The sequence below is a fragment of the Ornithorhynchus anatinus genome, chromosome 12 (assembly GCF_004115215.2).
Source record: "Ornithorhynchus anatinus isolate Pmale09 chromosome 12, mOrnAna1.pri.v4, whole genome shotgun sequence".
Classification (NCBI taxonomy): Eukaryota; Metazoa; Chordata; class Mammalia; order Monotremata; family Ornithorhynchidae; genus Ornithorhynchus; species Ornithorhynchus anatinus.
The window spans coordinates 33,962,529-33,987,096 of NC_041739.1; the positions used below are offsets into that span (position 1 = coordinate 33,962,529).

Here is a 24,568-nt window from a genome sequence, read left to right on the forward strand (position 1 = left end):
CTTGGGAATCTCTTTCATTTAATTGCCTGGGTTTGTTTAAATTTGTTGCAAACAGTCCCGCAGCCTCATGATCCCCACTATTCTTGCAGCTGAAACCGAGTTACTTGAAGGCAGGGAGGAGGGAGAGAGTGCACTGCCTCTCCTCACATCTGATGGCCAGCTGTATGCGGAGCACGCTCGGTATGACCCAAGCGAAAAGCTACATCTCCAGAGGAGAGGAGAGGGAGTAAATCAGACTGTCCGGCTCCACGAGGCACAGACTCCCGCCGAAGTTATTCAGCATGATTTCGGCGAGTGTCGGGCCGGTGTTGACTTCAACAGAAGTCTGGCCTAGCCGGGGCAGTGATCTGGGACTCAGCCCTGGCAAAAAGCAACCCGGGCAAGGAAGGGAGGGGAGGAAAGAGGTGGGAACAGAGTCGGGGAAGGCAGAGCGGGGCGAGAGTTTCAGACTTACAGCGGTAGTGGCGTTGGGCTTGGCCCCGTGCTGAAGGAGTATATTGATGATGTGAGTGTGACCCTGCTGAGCCGCTTGGTGCAGTGGGGTGTAGCCATTCTGGGGTTGAGGGTGGTTTGGAAAGAGAGGAAAAAAGATCACGTTAGATGCAATTTGTATTTTCCGGTCCAACAGGGATGCTGTGCTAATTTAAGAGGCAACAGTGCCCGGGATCCCAGCACTCTGAGAAACAGCAGTCCCCTCACACCATATGGCTTAGTAAACCGAGTACAAATCTACAAGATTAGTAGCCTCAAAATACATTTCACCAAGGGAGCGAAGTCCGAGTTGATGAGAGACCTTACAATCAGAAAACGCCTTAGCCAGTTTTATTTCTGACCTCACTGAGAAAAGAGAACAAAAAAAATATATAGCTAAGGAGCACAGGCTGGTTGTTTTACTTATTTGCTCGAATCATTTTGATAAAATAAGTATGTAAGGTGACCATATTTCCAGTTAGTGGCGACAGCTATGAATTCTTGTAGGCAATTAGCGTTTCGGAATTGAGACTGTGCCAGCTAAACCGGACAGCTTGAACTGGCTGCTGATGCCCCTTGTTCATTTTAATTACTTCGACATTAATGTCTATGGTCAGAACACACACAGGTTAGATGGCGCAGCACTCTGGGATTTATAGTACAGGTGTCTTGGAATATTTGGGGACTTTAACCCTACATTTGCCTACCTTTCCATCCCCACCCCTTCACCCAACCCATTCTCAAATTCTGTTGCAGGGAAAAGAAAGTGTTCAATTCAGTGATAGTGTCAACGTCTCAGATTTCAACAACAACGAATTATGGCCAGCCTTGAACAAGCCTACAGCCTCATGACTCAGAAAAATGTGTGGTTTACAGAAACCTGCACTGTGACAAGCAAGTTAAGTTCAGGTATGAGTAGGACAGGTGGAGGGATGTTAAAGAGGATGAGATTCTAAGCTATTCCAGACCACGATGAAATTAAGAACTTCTCCAAGTCACTGAAGATGCCGTATGATCCTGAACGTAATAACGCAGTCTCTCCGAACAGTGAAGATGGTTCCAGCCTCGTCACAGACTGCGAGGGAATCCCAAAGAGTTGGTATAGGCAATTCAATATGTTCTGCAACTTCCCCTGCTACTTTAGAAGATTAGGCCCTTCAAAAATATAGAGAATTTTCCACCATGCTGACACATGGCCCTTATGTTATTATTGAGGAAGTCATTGCAGCAGTCATGTAATACGGCAAAGGACATGGATCCGGTGGTGTTCCTGTTGAGATGCATAACCTGCTTAAACACTTATACACTTCAACATTTGGAACGTGACGGAGATGCTGTAAGGCCTCAGGGCTACCACAATCTTCACCGTCTTCAATGAGGAAGGTAAAAGACCAGACTGTGACAATTATCAAGGCACCTTATTATTCTCCATTGATGGCAAGATCCTAGTCAGAGTTCATTCATTCATTCATTCAATCGCATTTATTGAGTACTTACTGTGTGCAGAGCACTGTACTGAGACGCCTGGGAGAGTGCAATACAACAGTAAAGACACAATCCCTGCCCACAGTGAGCTTATTTTGGCTACTGAAGAACACTATCGACCTAATGCTCCAAGAATCGCCGTGTGGTTTGACACTATGGACATGATCTTGGCCACACATCAGATTCAGCAAAAGTGTAGGAATCACGACCAAGACCTATGCAGCTTTCAGAGACACTGTGAAAATATTTGATTCCAGCAGTAAGTTTAAGTTTTTGAAAATGTTTGCAAATGTGGCTGCCCAAAATATTCATTTCAATTCTGTGAATCCTTCATGATAGTAAGGCTAGCCACCTCAGAGTCAGGCTGTCCTGTCTAATCTATTTGCCATCGTGAACAGGGAAAGGGGCTCATTTCTATTCAGTTCCCATGTGGCTAAGTGGAAAGAGCAGAGGTCTGGGAGTCAGAGGACCTGGATTCTAATTCTGCCTCTGCCATTAGCCTGCTGTGTGATCTTGAGACAGTCTCTTAACTTCTCTGCACTTCAGCTCCCTCATCTGTAAAATGGAGAACCAATACCTGTTCTTCCCCCTACTTAGACTGTGAGCCCCATGTGTTCTTCGTGATCTTATATCTACCCCAGTACTTTATACAATACTTTGCACATAGGAAGTGCTTGAGAAGTATGTTTTTTTAAAAAATTCTGGGCCGTCAAGCTGCAGAATGTAACAAATGGCCCAGACGCATTCTACTTCTACACCACCGGGAAATTTTCCCAACTCATCAAGCATCAACCCAAGACCAAGAGAAAGTCACTGAAGAATTTCCACCTCTACCTTATCACAATTTGAACATTGTATGAAGTCCTAGAGACCCATCATTCAAGAATTGTTTTACATGACAGCCTGTAGAGGCACACACCCAAGATAGCATGCAAATGATTGCAAACTGCCTTAGTGGTCCAGGGATATGGGCTGATGATGAGTCTAAAGAAAACCAAGGTACTACACCATCCAGGGTAATGGAAGCTATACATTCAACTGGAAATTTATATTGGCAGCGCAGAGCTAGAAGCTGCCACTGAATTCCGTTACCTAAGCAGCACACTGACTAATGATTCAATGCTAAAAGAGAAAGAGTAAAATGCAATGAAGGAAGCCAGCAAATCAACAGGGAGGCTAGCAGAGGGTGATGGCAGCCTAGATTCAAGTTCTAGAACAAACTAGAGAAGCAGCATTGCTTAGTGGATAGAACACAGGCCTGGGAGTCAGAAGGACTGGGGGTCTAGTCCCATTCTGCCACTTGTCGGCTGTGTGACTTTGGGCAAATCACTTAACTTCTCTGTGTCTCAGTTACCCCATCTGGTAAATTGGGGATAAGACTGTGAGCCCCATGTGGGACAGAGACTGTGTCCAACCTGATTGCCTTTTATCTGTACCAGTGCTTGGAATAGTGCCTGGTACATAGTGAGGGCTTAACAAATGCCTTAAAATAAAATTTCAAAAAACCTAACTAAAACTCCTCAGGGTTCAACCTTCTCTATGGCTGTAAGACCCAGACTCCGCTCTGATCCCAGAATCGAGCCTTTGAGCAGTTCCACCACAGTCAGTTACTAGCAAATTTCAGCATCAAATGCCAGAACAGAGTCACAAACAGCAAATTCCTAGAACGAAGTGAGTTGTCAGGTGCTGAACTCCCTCCCTGCTTCTATTAGACAGATGATCACTCTCCCCAGCTTCAAAACCTCATTAAAAGCACACCTTCTCCAAGAGGCCTTTCCTGATTAAGCCCTCATTTCCTCTTCTCCCACTTTCTTCTATGTCACCCTTGGATTTGCACCCTTTATTTACCACTCCCTCAGTCCCACAGCATTTACGTTCACATTGTAATTTATTTACATCAACTGTCTCTCCCTCCAGGCCCTAAGCTCAGTGTAGGCAGGGAAAGTATCTATCAACTCTGTTACATTATACCCTCCCAAGGGCTTAGTATACTGCTTTGCACAAAGTAAGTGCTCAATAAATACAATTGATTGATGTTCATTTGGCACAGGTACACCGGTTGAACACAAAAGGAGGGCGGTTGACAGGAAGCTATCTAAACAGCTACTTGTAGATTGAGCCGAAATAGGGAATCCAAAAGCAAGGATGACAGGTTATGCTTTAAGGACGTAATGTAACAAAGCCTCAGACAACATTGCGTCTCAGCCGAAAACTGGGAGTCAGTAGTCAGAGAGACCCAGATGAGGCACCGCAATCAAGAAAGGAGGAGCTCTTTTTGAGCAGGAGCCTTGCAAGGAAGGTGAGACATGAAGGCAAAGGCAAAACCAGTGCCTGGTGTTGCCCAAGATAAATATGACAACACAGCAAAGTCTAGTTTTTGTGAGGAACCCAGAGTAATCGGGCCATTTCACTGAGAGACGAATTTCACCATCAGCGGTGTCTTCTTCAGGCACAAAGGACACCCATCTCTACCCAACCTTGATTTTCAATCTCCATGTACAAAGCAATTAAACTTAGTGGTTGTTGCCATTCCTCCTGGGGAGGTGACGTAGGCCAGAGACAACACACACACACACACACTGGCATGAAGCTTCCTCAACACTTCTTCACTCAAGTGTTTCAAAAGTGAAGACCGTAAACATTCTGCAAGCTGACTTTTTATGTACAGACTTGTCTTTAAGTGTTCTCGCTCCTGCCCAGAGCAAGGCACAGCCCACATCTCTGTTATCTCTGCCTCTGTCACTACTCTTCCTCTTCTACATCATCTCCCTGGCATCTATACTACTCACCGATAGGGAAACAAAAGGGGTCAATGGTAGTTCTATCTTTGAGCAGGCAACATTGGGGATGATGGTTGTGTTGTGTGGACTTAACATTATTCCTATTCCGCTTCTGCTCTGGACCTTGTAATACGTGAGGCTAGTTGTGTTCACCCAAACTGGCGAAACATTGCTTTTTCTAAAATAGCCTCTATGAGTCAGTGTGATTCACACTATAAAGCCTATACCAGAAAAGCATACTGATATCTTGAGGCAGGCTTCTGGGTCAGGATTCCCGTAGTGCTATTCAATTGTGCATATTCCCCTGCTCCAGTGATTCATTCATTCATTAGTTCAAATATCGTTACCAGCCTCTGCTTCGGAGATTCTGATTGGAGCTAGCGGTTTATGTGGATCATTCTCTGATTCATCCACAAATTATATGCACTCGTTTTGGAAATTGGGCACAGACTAAAACCTCCTCCTCTAATTTTGCTCTACACTCCTGGGGCTCATCTCTTGGATGTGTAAGTACTGTGCTATTAAAAAAAAAACAACAATCCACCCTTCCTAAATTATTCCTAAAACCACACCCACTTAATTCTGCCTGGGATTACTTTGGCAGGATTTTGAGGATTTGTGTCACCCAAAGGCTTGGCTTCTAAAACCAGTAGGTTGAAAGACACTATTCAACTGTACTGTGGCAGTCATCGTCAGAAATCTTTCCTAGGAATAACTCAAACAAGACAGAAAGTAAGGCATTCAGTTCACAAGTCTTCAACCTCAGAGATTTTTTTGTAAGCACTGAGCAAATATGAGGCCCCGGATTACATTACCTTGGTTTTCGCATTGACATTAGCTCCTTGCTTCAAAAGGAAGTTCACCATTTTCACATTTCCATAGTGACAGGCCACAATTAAAGGAGTATAGCCAAGCTACAAGAAGCAGAGAAAAACGCGACATGAGGCTCTTGCCAGCTACCGCTTTTACTGTGGAGGCAGTTGGGGTAAGGCCAGAGAAGTCAGAGTGCTTGTTGGGGTGGGCGGGGAAAGGGGTAAGGCAGAGGAAGACAAGAAATCTCTTATGGAAGCACAGGTATGATGGGTGGGGGAGAAGAGCCAGGGAAGAGCACCACAGCCTTCCTATTTACCTTTGAAACCTCCACTCCACATACAGTATTTACTCACTTAAAAGTCCTGGTTTTTGGCACGGATTTTTTCCACCCCCAAACAAGAGGAGGGGCTATAACATGGGAAATGAAGTCTCATAATAAGAGGAGCAAGAGGAATAAGAAGAAAAGAAAAAATGCAGGGGATAGAAGAGAAGGAAGAGGGAGGTCAGCTAGAACTACAGATAGCAACCCTTACCTCTAATGCACTCTCCTAAATCCTACATACAATAGGCTCTCAATTAATTATGTTATCACCCTTCTGCTCAACCAACCTTTAAGGAAAACACTCCTCTTCATGAATAAATTACCACCTCCCCCACCCTTCTGCTCTTCTCTCTATCTCTGAATGGGGCTATCCCTGCTTAGTTATGTAGAACAAAAAAAAAAATTTGATTTCTTCCCCTCAAATTGGGAGAGGATAATTAGGCAGAGAAGGCAATTATGTAGACTAAATACAGTAACACCTCATCATCAATTCATGTTGTACCTTAGTTGGTGCATCCTGGTTGGCCCCATGTTTGGCCAGGATATCTGCTACATTCACCTTGTCCTCTTGGGCTGCAAGATGCAGTGAAGTCAATCCACTCTATAGGCAGAATAGAAACAAATGGGACACGTTACCCATTTCTGTTTCTGACACTTGATTCACCCCTTGCAGTCACATTCATCCCAACAACTCAAACTGTGAGTCTCATATGGGACAGGTGTCTGATCTTGTATCTACTCCAGTACTCATTACGGTGTTCGGCGCACAGTCGTCCTTAACAAATAACAAATGATCGAGTCTTGGAAACTTGGCTGGGGGACGTGGGGTCTGAATATTCTCTCAACCTCCTTCCCTTCTCAAGATTTAAAGTTTTCCTTGAGCCAAACTCATGCAGACGCAACTGGGGAAAAAGGTCTCTCAGATGCCAAGAACCCCTGTGCTTTGCACGGAACTCAGCTCCTTTTGAATCTCAAACAGATGCATAAGGGAGCTATCCAAGTGTGAGCAGGAGTTATCAATGCATTCCTGGCAGAATTTGGGGGAATCACCATATGGCCACAGCTATATCATTTGTGTGCAAGCGCAGAGGTTCTCAGTAATACCTTTGTGTTCTGCTCAGGAACTGCAAAAAAGCACATTTCTTCCATCCTCTTCTCCTCCTCCTCCCTTGCATCTGTCTCATCTCCCAACCTGGGCTATGTAAATCCAGGACCAGATGACAACAAGTTTATCCCATCTACAGGAGGTGGAACTGGATTCACAGCCTTGAAAAGTAATGTACTGAAAAAACAGTTTTCCCTGCTAAGATCTAGTCCAAATTTATGAAAACCTAAGCAATGGGGCCCAAGTCGAATTCTTGGTTACTGACCCTTTTGGCAACGAATTTCCATGAGACTGTGAACATCCTGGAGTCAGAAAACATGAATCTTGATTCTGTTGTACTCTCACAGGTGCTTAGATTGGTTCTCGGTACTCAGTGAGTGCTCAGTATCATTAATTGATTAATTAACATTACTAAATTCTCAAATGCACCTAGTGTTTATTCCAAATACACCTAGTCTAGTAGGGCAGCAACTCACCCAAATGCTTAGGAATAAAATCTTTTGTATAAATAACTTTATAACAAAAGCTGAACTGATTATTTTAACTGGTAAAATAACTACATCGATGACAAAAATTATATCTAGGGACAGGGAACGATTAGAACAATACGATCTCCTTATCTCAAGCCAAATAACATGCCAAATTCTAAGGCCTTCTGTATAAAAACTGGAACTGAGTGTGGTTCCTTGGTTTTGATAGTGTGCATGTGAGCATGCACCTGCGCATCTATGCAAAAGTGTGACATATTCATCTCTGCATACTTGTGTGTAACTGAATATGTATGAGACTGCATGTAAATTTGTGTGTATCTCAGCGAATGATGAGGAAGTGTGTTATGTGATGGGAGTCTGTGGGACTGAATAAGGAGTGGCTCTGTGTGTCCCAGTGTGTGGTATAGAGTCATAAAAATTATGGCAGTAATTAAAGTATCTGCTAAGTGCTTACTATGTGCTAAGCAGTGTTTAAAATGTTGAGATAGAAACAAGGTTATCGTGTTGGTCACATTCCCTTTTCAGATGGGGCTCACACTCTAAGTAGGAGAGAGTAGAATTTTATCCCCATTTTCAGATGGGGAAATTGAGGCACAGAAAAATTAAGTGATTTGCCCAAGGTCACACAGCAGTCAAGTGGCAGAGTGGGAAGAGAACCCCAGTCCTTCTGACTCCTAGGCCTGTGCTCTTCTACACAGTACTGCTTTTCATGAAGCAGCGTGGCTCAGTGGAAAGAGCGTGGGCTTTGGAGTCAGAGGTCATGGGTTCGAATCCCGGCTCGGCCACTTGTCAGCTGTGTGACTGTGGGCAAGTCACTTAACTTCTCGGTGCCTCAGTTACCTCATCTGTAAAATGGGGATTAAGACTGTGAGCCCCACGTGGGACAACCCGATTCCCCTGTGTCTACCCCAGCGCTTAGAACAGTGCTCGGCACATAATAAGCGCTTAACAAATACCAACATTATTATTATTATTATTATTATGAAAGTTTGAAGATTGTGGGCAGAAAAGCAGTGAACTATTCACCAAATACCTGCCGCAGAACACCCAACCTGTGCCTGGGGAACTTTGTTTGGCTCCTGAGCACTGGCTTTAAGACACTTGCAGGTGACAGTTTTAAATCAAACAATAGGAATAGGTTTTTTTCATCCAGCCCATTCAGCCTTTTGAACGGTGCTTGGCAAATAGTAAGCGCTTAAGAAGTACCATAATTATCATTATAAATATATGGCATTACCACACAACATTGGGCAGGCAGAAAACATCAAAACTCTTAAATAGAATTGAAATGAATTTATGGAGAAGAGTCTTTAAGGGACTATAAGAAGGAAAGTTACAGATGTCAGAAATAAGAAGTACTCAAAAGCTTACAAAGTTAAAACGGTCCAAAGATGAATGGTCTATGATATTGGAAGGAAAAGATATAGCTACAATAACGGCATGTTCTTAACCACGAGAACCAATGTCAAAGAGGGCGACTGTCACACTATTCCCCCTTGCATCTTTTGCTGTTCAATACAAAACAGAACACTGGGTTGGGATCATTGATCTGTGAGACCTAGGGGTGTTCCTTTCCCCCTCCATCCCTTATTCTCTCTGCCTATTTCTTCCTAACTGTGAGCAGTGGCAACACCGTGTATATTAAAGAGAGAAACAACTCAGCACTCTCACTAAAAATTATGATTCAGTAAACTCCCAAATGCATGGCATTTGTCTAGGTTCTTGGGAAGGATGTGAGAAATTCAACATAAAAAAGAGACATATTCTCCTTAAAAATAATAAACATTTTCCTATAATGAATATTTCCTAATAAATAAACAATTTCCTATAATGGAAATTGAAGAAGTGTAAGCTCTTCAGGGACATTTTCATATGGTGTACATCCTACAAGATTAGGTATGAAACTGTATCTATCCTAATGCCTAGCAGAGTTAAGCCCTAACAAATACCAATGCTCACTACCTTCAATAGCACCACATAACCTGACACACTCAATAAAACCAAGGTGACTCTGACACTACGGACCATACCTTTCTTCTGCAAAAACCGTCTAAATTTGCCTTTTCTGACATGGTCTTCTCCTGACTCTCCCCCTACTTCTCTGGACTGTACTTCTCATTCTCTTTTGATGGCTCTTCCTCTGCCCTATACTCTCTAACCATGGTGGTCCCTCAAGGCTCAGTTCTGAGGCTCCCTCTCTTCTCAATCTCCACACACTGCCTTGGGAAATATATCTTTTTTCATGACTTCGACTACCATCTCTACTCAAAGGACTCCTAAATCTACCTTGTTAGCCCTAACCTCTCTACTTCTAGGCAATACCGCATCTCCCCCTCCCTCCGGGGCTTCACAATCTGGGTGTGTCATTGACATTTGAGAACTCTTCATCTTTCCTCCAAAGTATTTTCTTCCACTGAACTATCCCTTAGCAGCTGAAAACGCCACCACCTTCCTTGTGTCCCAAGCCAAAAACCTTGGCAAAATTTTTGGCTCTTAGCTCTTTTTCAACCACAAAATTTAGCCTGTGTGCAAATCCTGTAGATTCTTCATCCACAACCTTTGCAGAATCAACCTGCTCCTCTCCAGCCAAATTGCTTGTGCTGGTTCACGCATCCATCACATCCCTACTTCAAGACTACTACAGGCTACTGTGTCAAGCCTCCTCACTGATCTCCCTGCCTCCATTTTTTCCCCTCTCCAAACCATGCTCCTTCACTCTCTTGTCTGGATCCACTCCTCGGACACTTCCAAAGGTTATCACTTCCTCTCCACAGTGATGGTCCTGAGCACTGGCTTTAAGACACTCATTCAGTTCTTACCCCTACTTATCCTCGATCCTCTCCCACTACACACCAGCTCGCATGCCTCATTCCGCTCAAGCCAATTTATTGTGCCTTGTTCTCGTCTCTCCCACCACTGACCTCTTGCACCCACCCTCGAATCTGCCTGGAACTACCACCCTTTGCCCATCTGGCAGACTACTGCTCTTTTCATCTTAAAGACCCTTCTGAAATTACATTTGTCCAGGAGGTCTTCCCCGATTCATCTCATTTCCCCACTCTATGTCCTCCCCAACTGCCATTTCAACACTTCTACCTTTACCTAAGTACTTGGGCATTCATCATAGTTCCCCTTCGCAGTCACGCAGACTGCTTCGTTATACTTTACTGCTTCTTCTTCCTGAGGATTTACTATGTTGTGTTCCCCTCTCATCTCATTACAAGCTTTTAGAGAGCAGGGGTCAAGTCTACTAACACTACTGTACTTTCTCAAACACTCTAGGAATTGCTCTTCACACATAAGGTGCTCTGTAAATACTGTACATTGATTAAGGTGAGTAGGTTTTCTGATGACTTTTCAGCCAGGTAATTCTACTTGAAGCAACCCTGACCATAAACTCTGTGTTTTCTTGAGAATGTCACTCTCTCATCCAATTCATTTATTGCTTTCTACTCCTTCTCTTTTGAAGTGGAAAATCGGGGTAACGTCTGAATGTATGAACAACTGGTTGCCAGCTTATCTGGGCTCTATTTCTTTGAACGTTGGCCGATCTACTGCATCAAGAAACTCACTACCTTGGTCGTCATGTGGATGTTGGAGCCTTTCTCCAGGAGCAGTGTCACCATATCTGTGTGACCCTCCTGAGAGGCCAGGTGAAGCGGTGTCACCCCTTGCTTGGTCACGATGTCGGTCTCCGCTCCGTAGCTGAGTAGCGTGGAGGCTATCTGCATTTGATTCTTCTTGGCGGCAATATGCAAAGGGGTGTAGCCGTTCTAGAACAAACCCATAATAGTTTAGGAGTTAACATTTAGTCAGTGGGCACAATCTGAAGGCCAAAACAAAACCCTGGCATGTAACTGTAGGTAGTGAAAGAAAATTTCCAGAACCAGTGAATGCCTGAAAACCCTTAGCTAACGTCTCCTTCTTTTGTCAGAAACGTTCTAGGCAAATCATGAGAGTCAAATGGAAATTAGCTAAATTTCCACTTAGGGTAGTGGAGTGAATTGAGAGCAAAACTGCCCTAGATTTATATAAGCAACGAACACAAGAATTTAAAATAGCGTAGACTATTAACTCTGCTTCCTGATTTTTCCATGGAGCAAGAATACATGCTAGTTGCTTCTGAAAATGAACATGTTTCCATATTTGAGGACACTCCTTGGAATCATTAGTTCCTCACTTACCCATATACATATGCATGCAGTTCTGTTCACATGATAGATTCACTGTGTTTGGGGAATTAGGTCATTCAAGGAGGGAAGAGGGCAGGCAGTGGATTCCAGGGCAATCTGAGGAAGGTTCCAGAAGCTCAGTCACAGGGAGGATAGTTTTCCGATGACACGGGGCATAACTCAAAGTCAGTTAGGGTAGCCTGCCGCAGAACACCCAACCTGTGCCTGGGGAACTTTGTTTGGCTCCTGAGCACTGGCTTTAAGACACTCATTCAGCTCTCACCCCTACTTATCCTCAATCCTCTCCCACTACACACCAGCTCGCATGCCTCATTCCGCTCAAGCCAATTTATTTGTGCCTTGCTCTCGTCTCTCCCACCACTGACCTCTTGCACCCACCCTCGAATCTGCCTGGAACTACCTCCCTTTGCCCATCTGGCAGACTACAGCTCTCTCTCAGGTAAGTTCAGCAACCCAACGCGAAGGCTAAGTAGGCCCCAAGGTTCATTTGCTAATTCGCCAACCCACAGAATACAATTAATACGTGGAGGGTAAGGGGGCAGGGTTAGTTCTGATTCAGATGAAGGGATTTCTCCTCTAGTTATTGGAGTCTTGCTCTCTAAGGAGTCAGGTTTCCTGGGCTGTCTCCAAACTGCTGTGAGGAAATGGTTGGAACAGAGGCAGATGAACACAAAGACTGTAAGCCCGTCAAAGGGCAGGGACTGTATCTGTTGCCGATCTGTCCATTCCAAGCGCTTAGTCCAGTGCTCTGCACATAGTAAGCGCTCAATAAATGCCATTGAATGAATGAATGAATGAAAAAGCCAATCCCCAAAGCAACGAGGACTTGAAAATTCCTGGGTCCTTTCGATTCGTATGCAACCTAAAGTCTGTAAACCTTATTAACCGACTCTAAACACCTTCCCAGTGGGGTGGTGGGCTCTTGGTGAACCTGAACTGGGCTCTCACCTTGGCAGTAGCATGGGGAGAGGCGCCTTTCTCCAATAACAGCAGCGCCACCTTCTGGTTGTCGTAGTGAGCAGCAACGTGGAGTGGGGTGAGGCCATTCTGAAAAGAGCGTGTTTGTTAACAGCAGAAAGTTGTTCTTAGCAACCCTGAACCTGCCATTGGGCTACAGATGGATTCTGATTAAATGCCTGTTAATAGATTAACCAAGAAAATAAAATAGCATTGGCTAAAGGCCACATTATTTTCATATTAGAAACGGACCGGAACCTAAACGTTACAAAATTGGGCCTATGGCTAGTTAGCAAACTTACTCTGCAGAGTAAGGCACCCAGGGGGAGACAGATGTTTTCCTATTTAAGTTTGAAAGGGCCAAGCCAGAAGCACTGTGATTTCAGTTTTTTTGTAACTCCAGGAAAACGAGGCACATCCGTTTGTAACTGTGTTTTCGTCATGTGAAGAACAACAGAATAAGTGCTTTGGGGATCAACGTAGGCCGTCCTGCTATAAGAGCAGGGCACCTAGGATTTAACGAATTTGCTTCACACTCTCCAAGATCTGTCATTTTTCTCACAGTTCAATCGGTTGCGTTCTCAGAGTACAATGGCTTTGCACGTTCACATTTACCCTCCTGGCCCCAAATCGTGAGCAATAATTCCAGAAGCAGCAGGATTTTCATTCCTCCCACTCACCACCGCCATTTCCGCCACCCCGACCCCACCACCCTCCCGGAAAATCTTTACCTTGCCTGCAGAATCCGGGGAAGCACGGCGTTGCAAAAGGAGTTTTGCCACATCCAGACTTCCGTATTTGGCTGCTACGTGCAGTGGTGTGAATCCCTTCTGAATGTTTCCATTTGGGGAACAAGGGAAAATACAACGATTGAGTAACTTACAGCCATTTTTCATTTCTCGTCACATGTCACATTCGTGTGACAAGGCCTATCCTCACTCTCATTTCTCTCCCCACTCCGGTACCTCAGCAAGCTCTTAGCTCCTTGCTGATCTCCCCCTGAAAAACACACCCTTAAACAGCCCTTAGGCACATATCTTTATTCTCAATTGTTTCCTCCTACCGGTATTTATTTTAGTTTTTATCTTCCCCTCTAATTTGTAAATTCCTTGAGGGCAGGGATCATGTCTACTCTGTTGTATCCTTCTTCTGCACAGAGTAAGCATTAGACCGTAAGCTTACTGTGGGCAGGGAACACATCTATCAACTCTGTTTTATTGAACTCTCCCAAGCTCTTAGTACTGTGCTCTGCACACAAAAAGTGGTCAATAAGGATGATGGATTGGTCATTAATTTTTAATTTTAGGACTAGGCAGGTGGGCATTGAATTGTTTCAGACAAAAAAGGACTAAGGTGAGTACATAATATCAGGCGAGTGATTAGCAGGCAACTGTGTCCCTTTTTGTGGTACTTGTTAAATGCATTCTGTATGCCAGACACTGTACTAAGTGCTCAGGGGAGAGATAGTTTAAGGAATTGGTTCATATACTGGACTTTTCATTCAGTGGAGGCCAACTGGAATTCTACAAAATGTGGTCAACAAGCCCTGCCTGACCACGTTTTGGGAGGGGGAGCGATACGACTCATCTTCTCTTTCCAGCTTTCTTCCCTCTCTAGCTTCTCTCTCCTGGTGCCTGCTGTTGTTCTTGAACTTTGATTGGTTTTTTGGGTTTGTTTTTTTAATGCATGGTGGCAGAGGTAAGGCACAATTTAATTATTTATCATTCCATCAGTTGGTATTTGCTGGGAAAATGATGCATCAAGCAGTCTGCAGGGTGAAAAAATATGCAACCTCAGCAGCACCTAAAATGCTGGCTTTCCTTCTTTCCCAGAATAGCAGCACTCTTCTATCCCTTACTCAAATACAACCCAACTTTTCTGGCTAAAGGCAGTGCATTGATTTAAGAGAGCTTATTAAACCTGCCTTTTTAAGAAACGGAGGAGATGAAATTGTTTTTCACTTTAAAACTTCATTTTCATTAGACTTACAATGGTTCACACTGGGTGTGTGAACTCATCTTGCTCACTCCTACCTCACCTCACTGCTCTCCTACTACAAACCAGACTACAGACTTTGCTCCTCTAATGCCAACCTACTCACTGTACCCCGATCTTATCCATCTCGCTGCTGATCTCTCATCCACATCCTGCCTTTGGCCTGGAATGCCCTCTCTGTTCATACCTGATGGACAATTACTCTGCCCCGCCTCAAAGATTTACTGAAGGACATCTTCTTCAGGAGGCCTTCCCCCTCTTCTTCTTTTCTTCCACTTCCTTCTGAATCACCCTGACTTGCTCCCTTTATTCATCCCCCCTTCCAGCCCCACAGGATTTATGTACATATCTGTAATTTATTTATTCATATTCATCTCTGTCTCCCCCTCTAAGTTTTAAGTTCACTGTGGGCAGACTGTGTCTGTTATACTATGTTGTACTCTCCCAAATGCTTAGTACAGTGCTCTGCACCCAGTAAGTGCTTGATTGACTGATGAGAGGTGTGTGGTCTCATCCTATGCCGCACAACACAGCAGATAACAAAAACACTAAACAATAAATGATCGATTTGATGGATTACACCGTGCATTCAGGATGCTCCCATTTCTTAGGGCCGAAGCTGCAAGAATATGCTGCCTAATCTCTTGTCATGCTATGCAAACTCAGCACGCCTTTGTGATGCTTTCAGCACTGTAAGATCTCAGCTGCACTCTAAGATCCAGATGATAGCTAGAGCCCCTGGAGCTCGATTTTCACTGCCTTCTAATCTCTGTTGCACCCACTGGGGCCCCCTCTGTTTTCACCAGATCACCCTCCCAAAGATAGGTACTCTCAGCATGACTTGAGCAACATTTCACAAATGCTGCTTTGTTTCTTACTAATGGGTGCTACACAGAAAGCTGCAAAATCCTTGGTATACATCCAGGTATTCTGAGGTATGCTACGTATTTTCATTCCTGCCTACCTTTATCTGCATACCACTGCCTATTACAATACCTGATCCAGCTGTGAAATGAAATTATATTTACCTCTCCTTGCCGATCTATAGTCTTCTAAGTTCATTAGCAGTAGAGATGTCCTCCTTTGAAGTTTTACTATTTTTTCTCAAGTCCAAAACCTTGGTTGCTGTAAGTTGACAGTAAGTGGGGCTGCTAACCAATCATGAACCCTCTAAAGGGGAGTCTTGCAAACTCACTTAATTTTGGCCCCAAACACACTCCCTTTCCGGTGTGGCTCAGTGAAAAGAGCACGGGCTTTGGAGTCAGAGGTCATGAGTTCAAATCCCACCTCTGCCACTTGTCAGCTGTGTGACTGTGGGCAAGTCACTTCACTTCTCTGTGCCTCAGTTACCTCATTTGTAAAATGGGGATTAACTGTGAGCCTCACGTGGGACAACCTGATTCTCCTCTGTGTACCCCAGCGCTTAGAACAGTGTTCTGCACATAGTAAGCGCTTAACAAATACCAACATTATTAAAAACAGACCAATTCCTTTGCTATCCTATGGTCTCCTGCCTTTCTCAGACTCTACCCAGAAGTCTCTTTTATGATAAAAACTTTCCGTCCTGGTTCTTCTCCTGGATTTCTCTTCTCCACCCCTCCACACCTGCCCAAACTGAGAGAGTAAAAACACATGTTGTACTGAACCTGCAATCAACGAATGGCATTTATTGAGCACTTAACATGTGTAGAGTACTAAGCACTTGGGAGACTATCACACAATAGAATTGGTAGACATATTCCCTGTCCTCCATGTGTTAAGAAATCTCTCCTGTTCTATAGGGCTGGCTCCCTACTAGAGAAAGAATGCTGGCAATAATCCAAGGATGACTAAATCCAATCTTTCCCCTATTATCAGATTAGTTGATCATCTTTTGTTGGGAATATACTAGTTTTTCTCAGAAATGGCAATAACACTCAAAACTTCAGAACCAACACGTAAGTAGTCGGGGTAGAAAAGGCTTGTTTGTGGTGGGACCATTCATTCATTTAATCGTATTTATTGAGTGCTTACTGTGTGCAAAGCACTGTACTAAGCACTTGGGACCATGATAGAGTGACTTAGTGAAAAGAGGATGGGAGTCAAGACAACGAAATTTCTTGACCCAGCTCTACCACTGGCCTACTCTGTGACCTTTAGGCAAACCACCTAATGTCTTTGGGTGTCAGTTTCTTCATCTTTAAAGTAATAATTATGGTTTCTGCTAAGTACCTACTATGTGTCAAGCACTGCTCTAAGTGCTGGGGTGCAAACGAGTTAATCAGGTCAGACACAATCCTTGTCCCCCATGGGGCTCACAGTCTACGTAGGAAGGAGAACAGGTATTGAATCCCCATTTTACAGTCGAGGAAAACTGAGGCCTAGAGAAGTTAAGTGACTTGACCAAGGTCACTCAGCAAAAAAGTGGCAGAGCCAGGATTAGAATCCGGGTCGCTCTGACTCCCAGGCCAGTGCTATTTCCAGTAGGCCAAATGGGATAAGATAGGGATAAAATGGACTGTGAGCCCCACGTGGGACAGAGACTAAATCAACTCTCATAACCTTGCATCTACCTTGGTACTTAGCAGATAGTAAGCATTTCATACTATCATTATTATAATTATCATTGTGAGACTGGAGCCAGTTGGCTCTCCTTGTCACCGCAACGCGGTTTCCCATCTTCCTTTGGACAGAGAAGAGAGGCAACGACTTCGTCCTTCATACCTTGGTAGCTAAGGAGTGTGCCGCTCCTGCCTCCAAGAGGACCGAGGCCACGTCAACCTGGCCTTCTCTGGCAGAGATGTGCAGGGGGGTGTAACCGTTGGTGGTGGCGGCGTCTGGATGAGCCATGTGCTGGAGAAGCAGCTGCACTATCTCTGTTTTACCCAGGCGAGAGGCGATGTGTAACGGAGTCTGTTCCTCCTGCAACTCAAGTCAGGTCAACGGTGAGGGGCGAGAGAACACAACATTATCTCGCGGTCTAACTCTTCTGGGAGCGCGTCCTCTAGACCGTAAGCTCGTTGTGGGTAAGAAACATGTCTACCAACTTGATTTTATTCTTGTGTTGCTCGCTGTGGGCAGGGAACGTTCTACCAACTTGTTTTTATTGTTATACTGCTCGCTGTGGGCAGGGAACATGTCTAGCAACTCTGTTATATTGTACTCTCCCAAATGCTTAGTACAGTGCTCTGCTCACAGGAAGCACTCGATAAATAGGATTGTTCTCCCCGCTCCCAGTGCCTGCTGCTGGCACAACACCAGTGACTTGGTCACGACAACAAAGGCCTTCATTAATTCAATCTATAGTATTTACTGAGCACTACTGTGTGCAGGGCACTCTACTAAGCATTTGAGTGAGTCCAGTACAATGGAGTGGTTAGGTACGATCCCAGGCCTCAAGGAGGTTACAGTCTTTCTCCAACAGGACCTTTTCATTACTGTACTCCATCAAGCATTTATTATAGCGTTCTGCATCCAGGACGTGCTCAGTTAATACTATCAGTCATAGAGCCAATATATATGCCTGACACATTTAGTCCTTGTCCACATTTCATAACAAGTAAATTATACCGATGGATTGAAGACCAAAACATAGATGAATCTTGCTTTAAAAAAAAAGGAATGGAAAAAGGCACAAAATTTTGAAACAGCCCCATTCAGTTTTGGATACATTGGTAATCTTTCTCCACCCCAAATTTTCTAAATTTTATTGACCCATAACATTTCCACAGCTCAATTTCTATAATAAACTTCATTAAGCAGATGATGATTTAAAATCCCCGAGGATTTGGCCCCTAAAAATAATCCTTAAATTAATCCCAAAGACATCTTTTGTGTGTTTTTTAAATAGTAAACCAAAATTTAAGCAGTTTTACTCCGTATAAACATTATTTTATGGATAAGCCAGGCCCAATTGTGTCTTTTCAATGTATGCCTTATGGGTTACAAGTGATAGTCTTCATTTTAGGTTACATTGAGCCAGGGCATCCACCAACCCTAAACTCTTCTGCAGAGAGCATGGGCCAGAACTCCCTGAAACACAGATTCTAGGAGGGGTCTGAAAATGTAAAAGGGATTCAGAGTTGCCTGCTTGCCTAGCTAGTGGAGGAACACTATAGGAAGGCAAGATGAGTATTAACAAAGGGAAGTGCACTGACAGCAACTAAATCCCATTACAAGAACTAGATTGGGACTCAAGGCCTACTAGACATCAAATAGAAGATAAACTCTGAAGCAATGTGGCCTAGCAGATAGAGCACGAGCCTGGGTATCAGAAGGACCTGGGTTCTAATCCGAGCTCCGCCTCTTCTCTGCTGTGACCTTGGGCAAGTCACTTCACTTCTCTGTGCCTCAGTACCTCATCTGTAAAATGGGGATTAAGATTGTGTGCCCCATGTGGGGACAGGGACTGCGTCCAACCTGATTAACTTCTATCTATCCCAGCACTTAGTACGGTGCCTGGCACACAGTAAGTGCTCAACAAAGACCATAAAAAATGTTTTAAAAATGAACAAACTCCTTCTGGGTAGGGAATATGTCTACCAACTTTGTAGACATACAGGGTCTCTGTTGGTGTTCTGTCAAGCACTTAGTACAGTGCTCTGCACATAGTAAGCACTCAATAAATACTGTTGATTGAACAAATGTCTACAATTAGGAATGGCATTTTTAAATTTTAGCGCTCTCTCCTCCTTTTTGAAGTGGAAATAGTAAAAATGATCATCTTTAGAGGGATGGAGAGAGAAATTGTTCACCAAGACTGTCATACAGATCATTCCAAGAGCTTAGTACAGTGCTCTGCACATAGTAAGCGTTCAGTAAATACTATTGAATGAATGAATGAGTCATGCTTCGGGCTAGTGTCCTAAAGTGATTGGTGTCAGTACTGGCTGCTTTCTCAGGTGTTGCAGAAGAGCATCACTCTGTCATGAAAGAGATAGAAATTCACTGTAGCGGAAGAGCAGGAAACAAAGACACTTACCCTGGCTCTGGCATCGACGAGGGCACCGTTTCTCAGGAGACAACGAACAACTTCCACCTGACCAGCTCGGGCTGCCATATGCAGGGCAGTCTCTCCTCGCTGCCGGGAAACAGAATATGAGTCACAAATGCACCCACTTTTATTCACAGTGACGAGCACGAAAACCAACGTGAGATAGATGGGCAATGTCAAGCTGAGAGAAATGTGTCAAATGACTGTGCTATTTCACCTGGAAAAGCAAGGGTTTGGGAAAACTTAATTCAGCTAGGACAGGAGAGGTTATTAAGTGAAGATGGTGCCTAGCTTTTCACCCCCATTTAGCACAGAACAAGAAGAAACAGATTTAAACTTCAGGATAGATTTAGGTCTGAAACTTTTAATGGGTTATTGGTTGGGTTAAAGATAACTGGAGGGAATCAGTTATTAACAGTGATAGTGAACTATTTTCTGAGGGTCTTTAAAACCAGGATCATCTCCTGTACTTGAATTGGGTCTTGCCTAAAGGACTTTGTAACCTCTTTCAACATTAAGGTTCGATATTTATGATCTTTAAGAGGCTTCATTTGATAAAACAACACTGGTGCATTAATACAAATTCATTTCCCGTCTCTCCATCTTCCAAATAATCCACACTGACTTGCCATGTTCTATTTGGGTTATTTTGGCACTTCTAACAAATGCTAGCAAAAATCTCCTTTGGCTTTGTGGTCAGCAGAGCCAAATAAGTCATTTTAGGGTCCAAGGAGCGATCGACTGACCATCAATGTAAACCATTTCACATTGAACATGTTCCACTGAACCTGAGGCTAAATAATTCCCAATGCTCATTAATGACTAAAGCCTTTCTGCTGAGCACAACCCTCCCGCCCCCAAATGATTCTAAATCACTCTTAAATCATACACTAAATGCCCTGAAAGCCATCTCCTTTTTCCCATCTTAGGGTACAAAATTGTATCTATTGCTGCAAGAATTATCAGAGTAGTAACAAATCTAATCATCTCAAAAATAAACTGTCCCAGGCATAGATAGTAAGAGTATGACCACCATTTTCATCTCTCGCACTGTGACAACTGAGTTGGATAATGAGAAGTCAGTATTTTTCTGCTTTGGACAGACAACAATTCTAGATAGCCTAGGGTGTCCCTCACCACTCTTCTCCAAATAGAGGAGCCTCAGGGCAAAAACACTAGTGGGACACCAACCCAAATCTCAGCCAGACCAATTTGCAGTCATTGTGCCTTGCTGGTTCTCTGGCTCACAGATTCAGAGATTTCTAGTAGGACTGAAGATCATATAACTCAGGAAGCACACATTTCTCTTGGGTAGGAAAGAAAGCAAAGAAAGGACTTTAATCTGCATTTAATGTTGAAGTTTCAGATTTGAGTTCCTGTAATCAACACCAGAGCGGAGGAAATTGAAAAAAGACAGGCAAACCACGATACTGGAACTATTCATTTATATTGTTTTAATATCTCAAATATGTTCGTGTGGCCAAAAAAAATCTATTTTTATGCTTTACAAGTATTTTACCTTTTTAGTGATTCAGCCCCAGGACAATTCACAGGGAAAAACATGATATGCCCACCTTAACCTACCAAAAGTGCTGGACTTCACCCCAGAAAGCTGATTTGAATCAGTAATTAGTTTAGTTCCCTTTCTGCTTGTCTTCTCATCCCACCTAGCTGTCTTATTAACCTTACCTTCAATATGGTAAACTTTTTTGGGGGCGGTGGAGGATTTGGGGAGGCTCTACATTTCTGAATAGAATACACACACATGGAAATCTGTTTTGTTTTGAAGGTTTGTTTTTTCTGAAGAAAGGAAGGCAAATCTTATAATATACCACTGGGTTTTTTCATACCTTTAGACTTACTGGCTTTTCTAAAAAAGTGTAAATTCAAGAAGCTAGTAGGGGGTTGATGTCCTCGGATTTCAATTCTTAGGTATGAGAACACTTACTGATAATATGTCAAAAGTGCTAAAAAGCCCTGAAAGCTACATATTCTGGAGTTTTGATGGCATCTTTCTTTTCCAGGGAATTTTTCCACTGAAAAGGAAATTGGAGAAAGTGGGCTACCCTGATGCCCAAAGCAGATTGACCCCTAAAAGTCATGCTCTCCCCCTGTTAATCAGCAGTTAAATCTGACTCCACAACAGCTATGGCAAGTTACAGTACTGCCACATCAAGTCAAAAAGCAATGAAGCCCAACAGACTACAACTCATCCCGTTCATGTAAAAGCACAAAATTTCAGGCAACATATGATGCTCCTGGGTTAGAGTATTCTGGAGTGAAGAACTGACAACCTGGTTGCATAGAAAGCAGGGAATAAATGTTCACACAGTTTCTGCATCAGACTCAAAGGAGGTTTTGCTACAGGAGCTGCCCAAACAGGAGAGATCACATTCACTCCGTTCCTTCACCAAAATGGGATCCTGAATATGTTTTTAGTCCCTGAAGAGCACATCGAAATGGAGAAATCAGAAAAGAAAAGAAGGTTTGGAAGAGTGAAGCAGCATAGTATAGTGGATAGAGCATGGGCCTGGGAGTCAGAAGGTTATGGGTTCTAATCCCGACTCTGCCACATGCCTACTGTGGGACCTTGGGCAAGTCACTTAACTTCTCTGTGCCTCAGTTACCTCAGCTGTAAAAAAAAAAAAAAATGGGGATTAAGAATGTGAGCCCAATATGGGCTATGGGATGGGCCCATTTAACTTGTCCTATCCCAGTGCTTAGAACAGTGCTTGACACATAGTAAGCGCTTAAGAAGTATCATGATTATCATTATTATATTTACTTATAACTACCTCCACTGCATAACTGCCCCACCCCAATTTTTGAGGAGGAAAGATTATCTTTTGTACTCCATAATCACAAGCAGTTAGAGCCCCCTTGCAATGTGGGGAGGGAGAGGAAAAGCCAGAGGGTGAGAATGGGGCTTCACAGCAAGATGGAGGTTAATTCACTGAGTGTTTCTTGTATGCTGCATTTGGGAGAGTGCAAGTGAAGAATTGCAACCTCTTACCTTCCTCTTTCTTCCCTCCCTTCCTTCTCCTTTTTTTTCCTTTTCCTCTTATCTCTCCCTCCCCCATTTTGCCAAATGTACTTCTTATATGACTCACATAATAGCACCACACCTTTTTTAATATTACAAAAATTATGCAAAAAGTTGGGCAATTATGTGAGCATATATGATAAACTATGTCACAGATGGAGGCAAATAAAATGCCTTTAGAGTTGGAAAATATAAGTTTAAGCCAGAAACTGTGGTGGCCCTGGGGTCTAATAAAACCTAGCCGATAAGGTGTTCTTGTTAGTTTACTATATCACAACAGATTGGCTTCTGCCATGTTGTTCTCTGCAAAATCTTCCAAAAAAGAAAATGCTCATAGAATTTTACTTTAAAAATCTCATGAAAATACTGGTGTGCAATCCATATTTATAACAGGTACAAAGTAAAGAATTAGGAATAATTATATAGGCACTAATAAATGTTCACAATTATGGAGCTTTCTTTTTTTATAAAGAAATGGAGGTTGCAAATTCTCATTTGGAAAAAAAAATATTTTGTAAATCTTATATTCAATCTTATTAAATTCAATAAAGGTTTTCATTATGACTCTAAACATACTGCACAAAGATCGGAAATTTAACCACAGAAGCAGGGTGCACAGGACCAAAAAAATGAGAGGCTACAAAGAGAAAGCGAAACTAGCCATTCTGTTTCACAATCCACAAAACGCCAGGAAAGCCAGAAGCAATGGTAAGAGGTCAGTTCATTGTTTTTAACTGTTCAATGATGTACATTTTTTAAGTCTTTAAATTGCATCCTAAAAGCATCAAATAACTACCTTTTTCAAAGGTCAGTGGGCCCCCGCACTTTGGAATGACTAGGAACTGGCTTCAGAATCAAAAAGGAAGTAATCAAGAGCCATTAGCAGACGAAAGAATGCACGGGAAGGAAATTCTGTTGATGTAGTCCAGCTAATGCTCACTGATAGAGGGTAAATTCTTTAGAGGCAGACATTTATTCAGGAAGGCAGACCAGAACAAGGGAGTGAAGCCCAGGAAATGGGGAGAAACAAGCATTTGTTGTCTTGGGTTACTTCTGATTTGACGGGAGAATAATATTGCTCACATTCCCAAGTCTTGAACTGAGGTTATGTTTGGAATAGCATTTCTTGCATACAATCCCAGTGGACCCTGTAACATGTCTCTGACAGTCTTCCAGGTATTATCAAGGCAGCTCTTTTTCTGATAGAGGGCCCACAACACACACACACACACACACACACACACAGCTGGAGATGTTATCTTTCAAAGGCACACTTTGAAAAGCTCTAAACCTTCTTCTCTGAGAAGTCCCAGTCAATAGTAAGCAGGGTAGGTACCTACTTGGGAGACCTGCACGATGGCTCCAATCCCTGCCTGTAATTCACACACACACACACACACACAAACTCACCCCACACACCCACTCACACTTTCTACCTCTCTACCCCATTCTCTCTCTCAATCTCTCTCCCTCTGTCATATCTCTGTCTCTCTCGTTATTCTAATCCAAGCCATACTCACAATGTTAGTGACATCTGGAGAGGCTCCATTCTGCAGCAGAAGGAGAACTATGTTCAAGTGGCCCATGAATGCAGCCACATGTATTGGTGTGAGGCCAGACTGCGAAACAAAGCAAGAGCAGTTTTACTCCTCTGCACGGTGGGGGCTTAGGGGCTTCTTAAGTTAAATGAAACTTGAGTGAAAAAGGAGAGAAGATGGGTAAAAGGGGTAGGAGGAAAAAGAGAGAGAAAGAATGTTTCTTTACAAGCTGAAACATTTTCTACCTCTGTGATAGCCTGGATTGAAGCCCCATATTTCACCAGGAGTTCCATGACTTTGATGCGATTTTTCTTGCAGGCAATGTGCAGTGGAGTAAAACCATTCTGTGCAAAAGACAATCAAGTTAGTTGAAAACATGCAAGAACAATTCTCACACAACTCC

At 43.3% G+C, this 24,568-nt stretch overlaps 1 protein-coding gene across 50 annotated transcripts in view; it reads right to left on the reverse strand.

The window, feature by feature from the left end:
- The window catches only part of ANK2 (ankyrin 2), a 576,252-nt gene that overhangs the window by 89,102 nt on the left and 462,582 nt on the right, over window positions 1-24,568 (reverse strand). For 48 of the 50 annotated variants that reach the window (XM_039913760.1, XM_039913763.1, XM_039913759.1 and 45 more), the window contains 10 exons: window positions 24,411-24,509; window positions 24,148-24,246; window positions 19,573-19,671; window positions 17,316-17,513; window positions 13,349-13,447; window positions 12,609-12,707; window positions 11,043-11,240; window positions 6,374-6,472; window positions 5,552-5,650; window positions 455-553 (listed from right to left, as the gene is read on the reverse strand). In XM_039913760.1, the coding sequence (XP_039769694.1) occupies window positions 455-553; window positions 5,552-5,650; window positions 6,374-6,472; window positions 11,043-11,240; window positions 12,609-12,707; window positions 13,349-13,447; window positions 17,316-17,513; window positions 19,573-19,671; window positions 24,148-24,246; window positions 24,411-24,509 (1,188 nt within the window). The remainder of the gene's footprint in view (window positions 1-454; window positions 554-5,551; window positions 5,651-6,373; window positions 6,473-11,042; window positions 11,241-12,608; window positions 12,708-13,348; window positions 13,448-17,315; window positions 17,514-19,572; window positions 19,672-24,147; window positions 24,247-24,410; window positions 24,510-24,568) is intronic. The other 2 variants (XM_039913769.1, XM_039913768.1) reach the window with 1 other exon arrangement.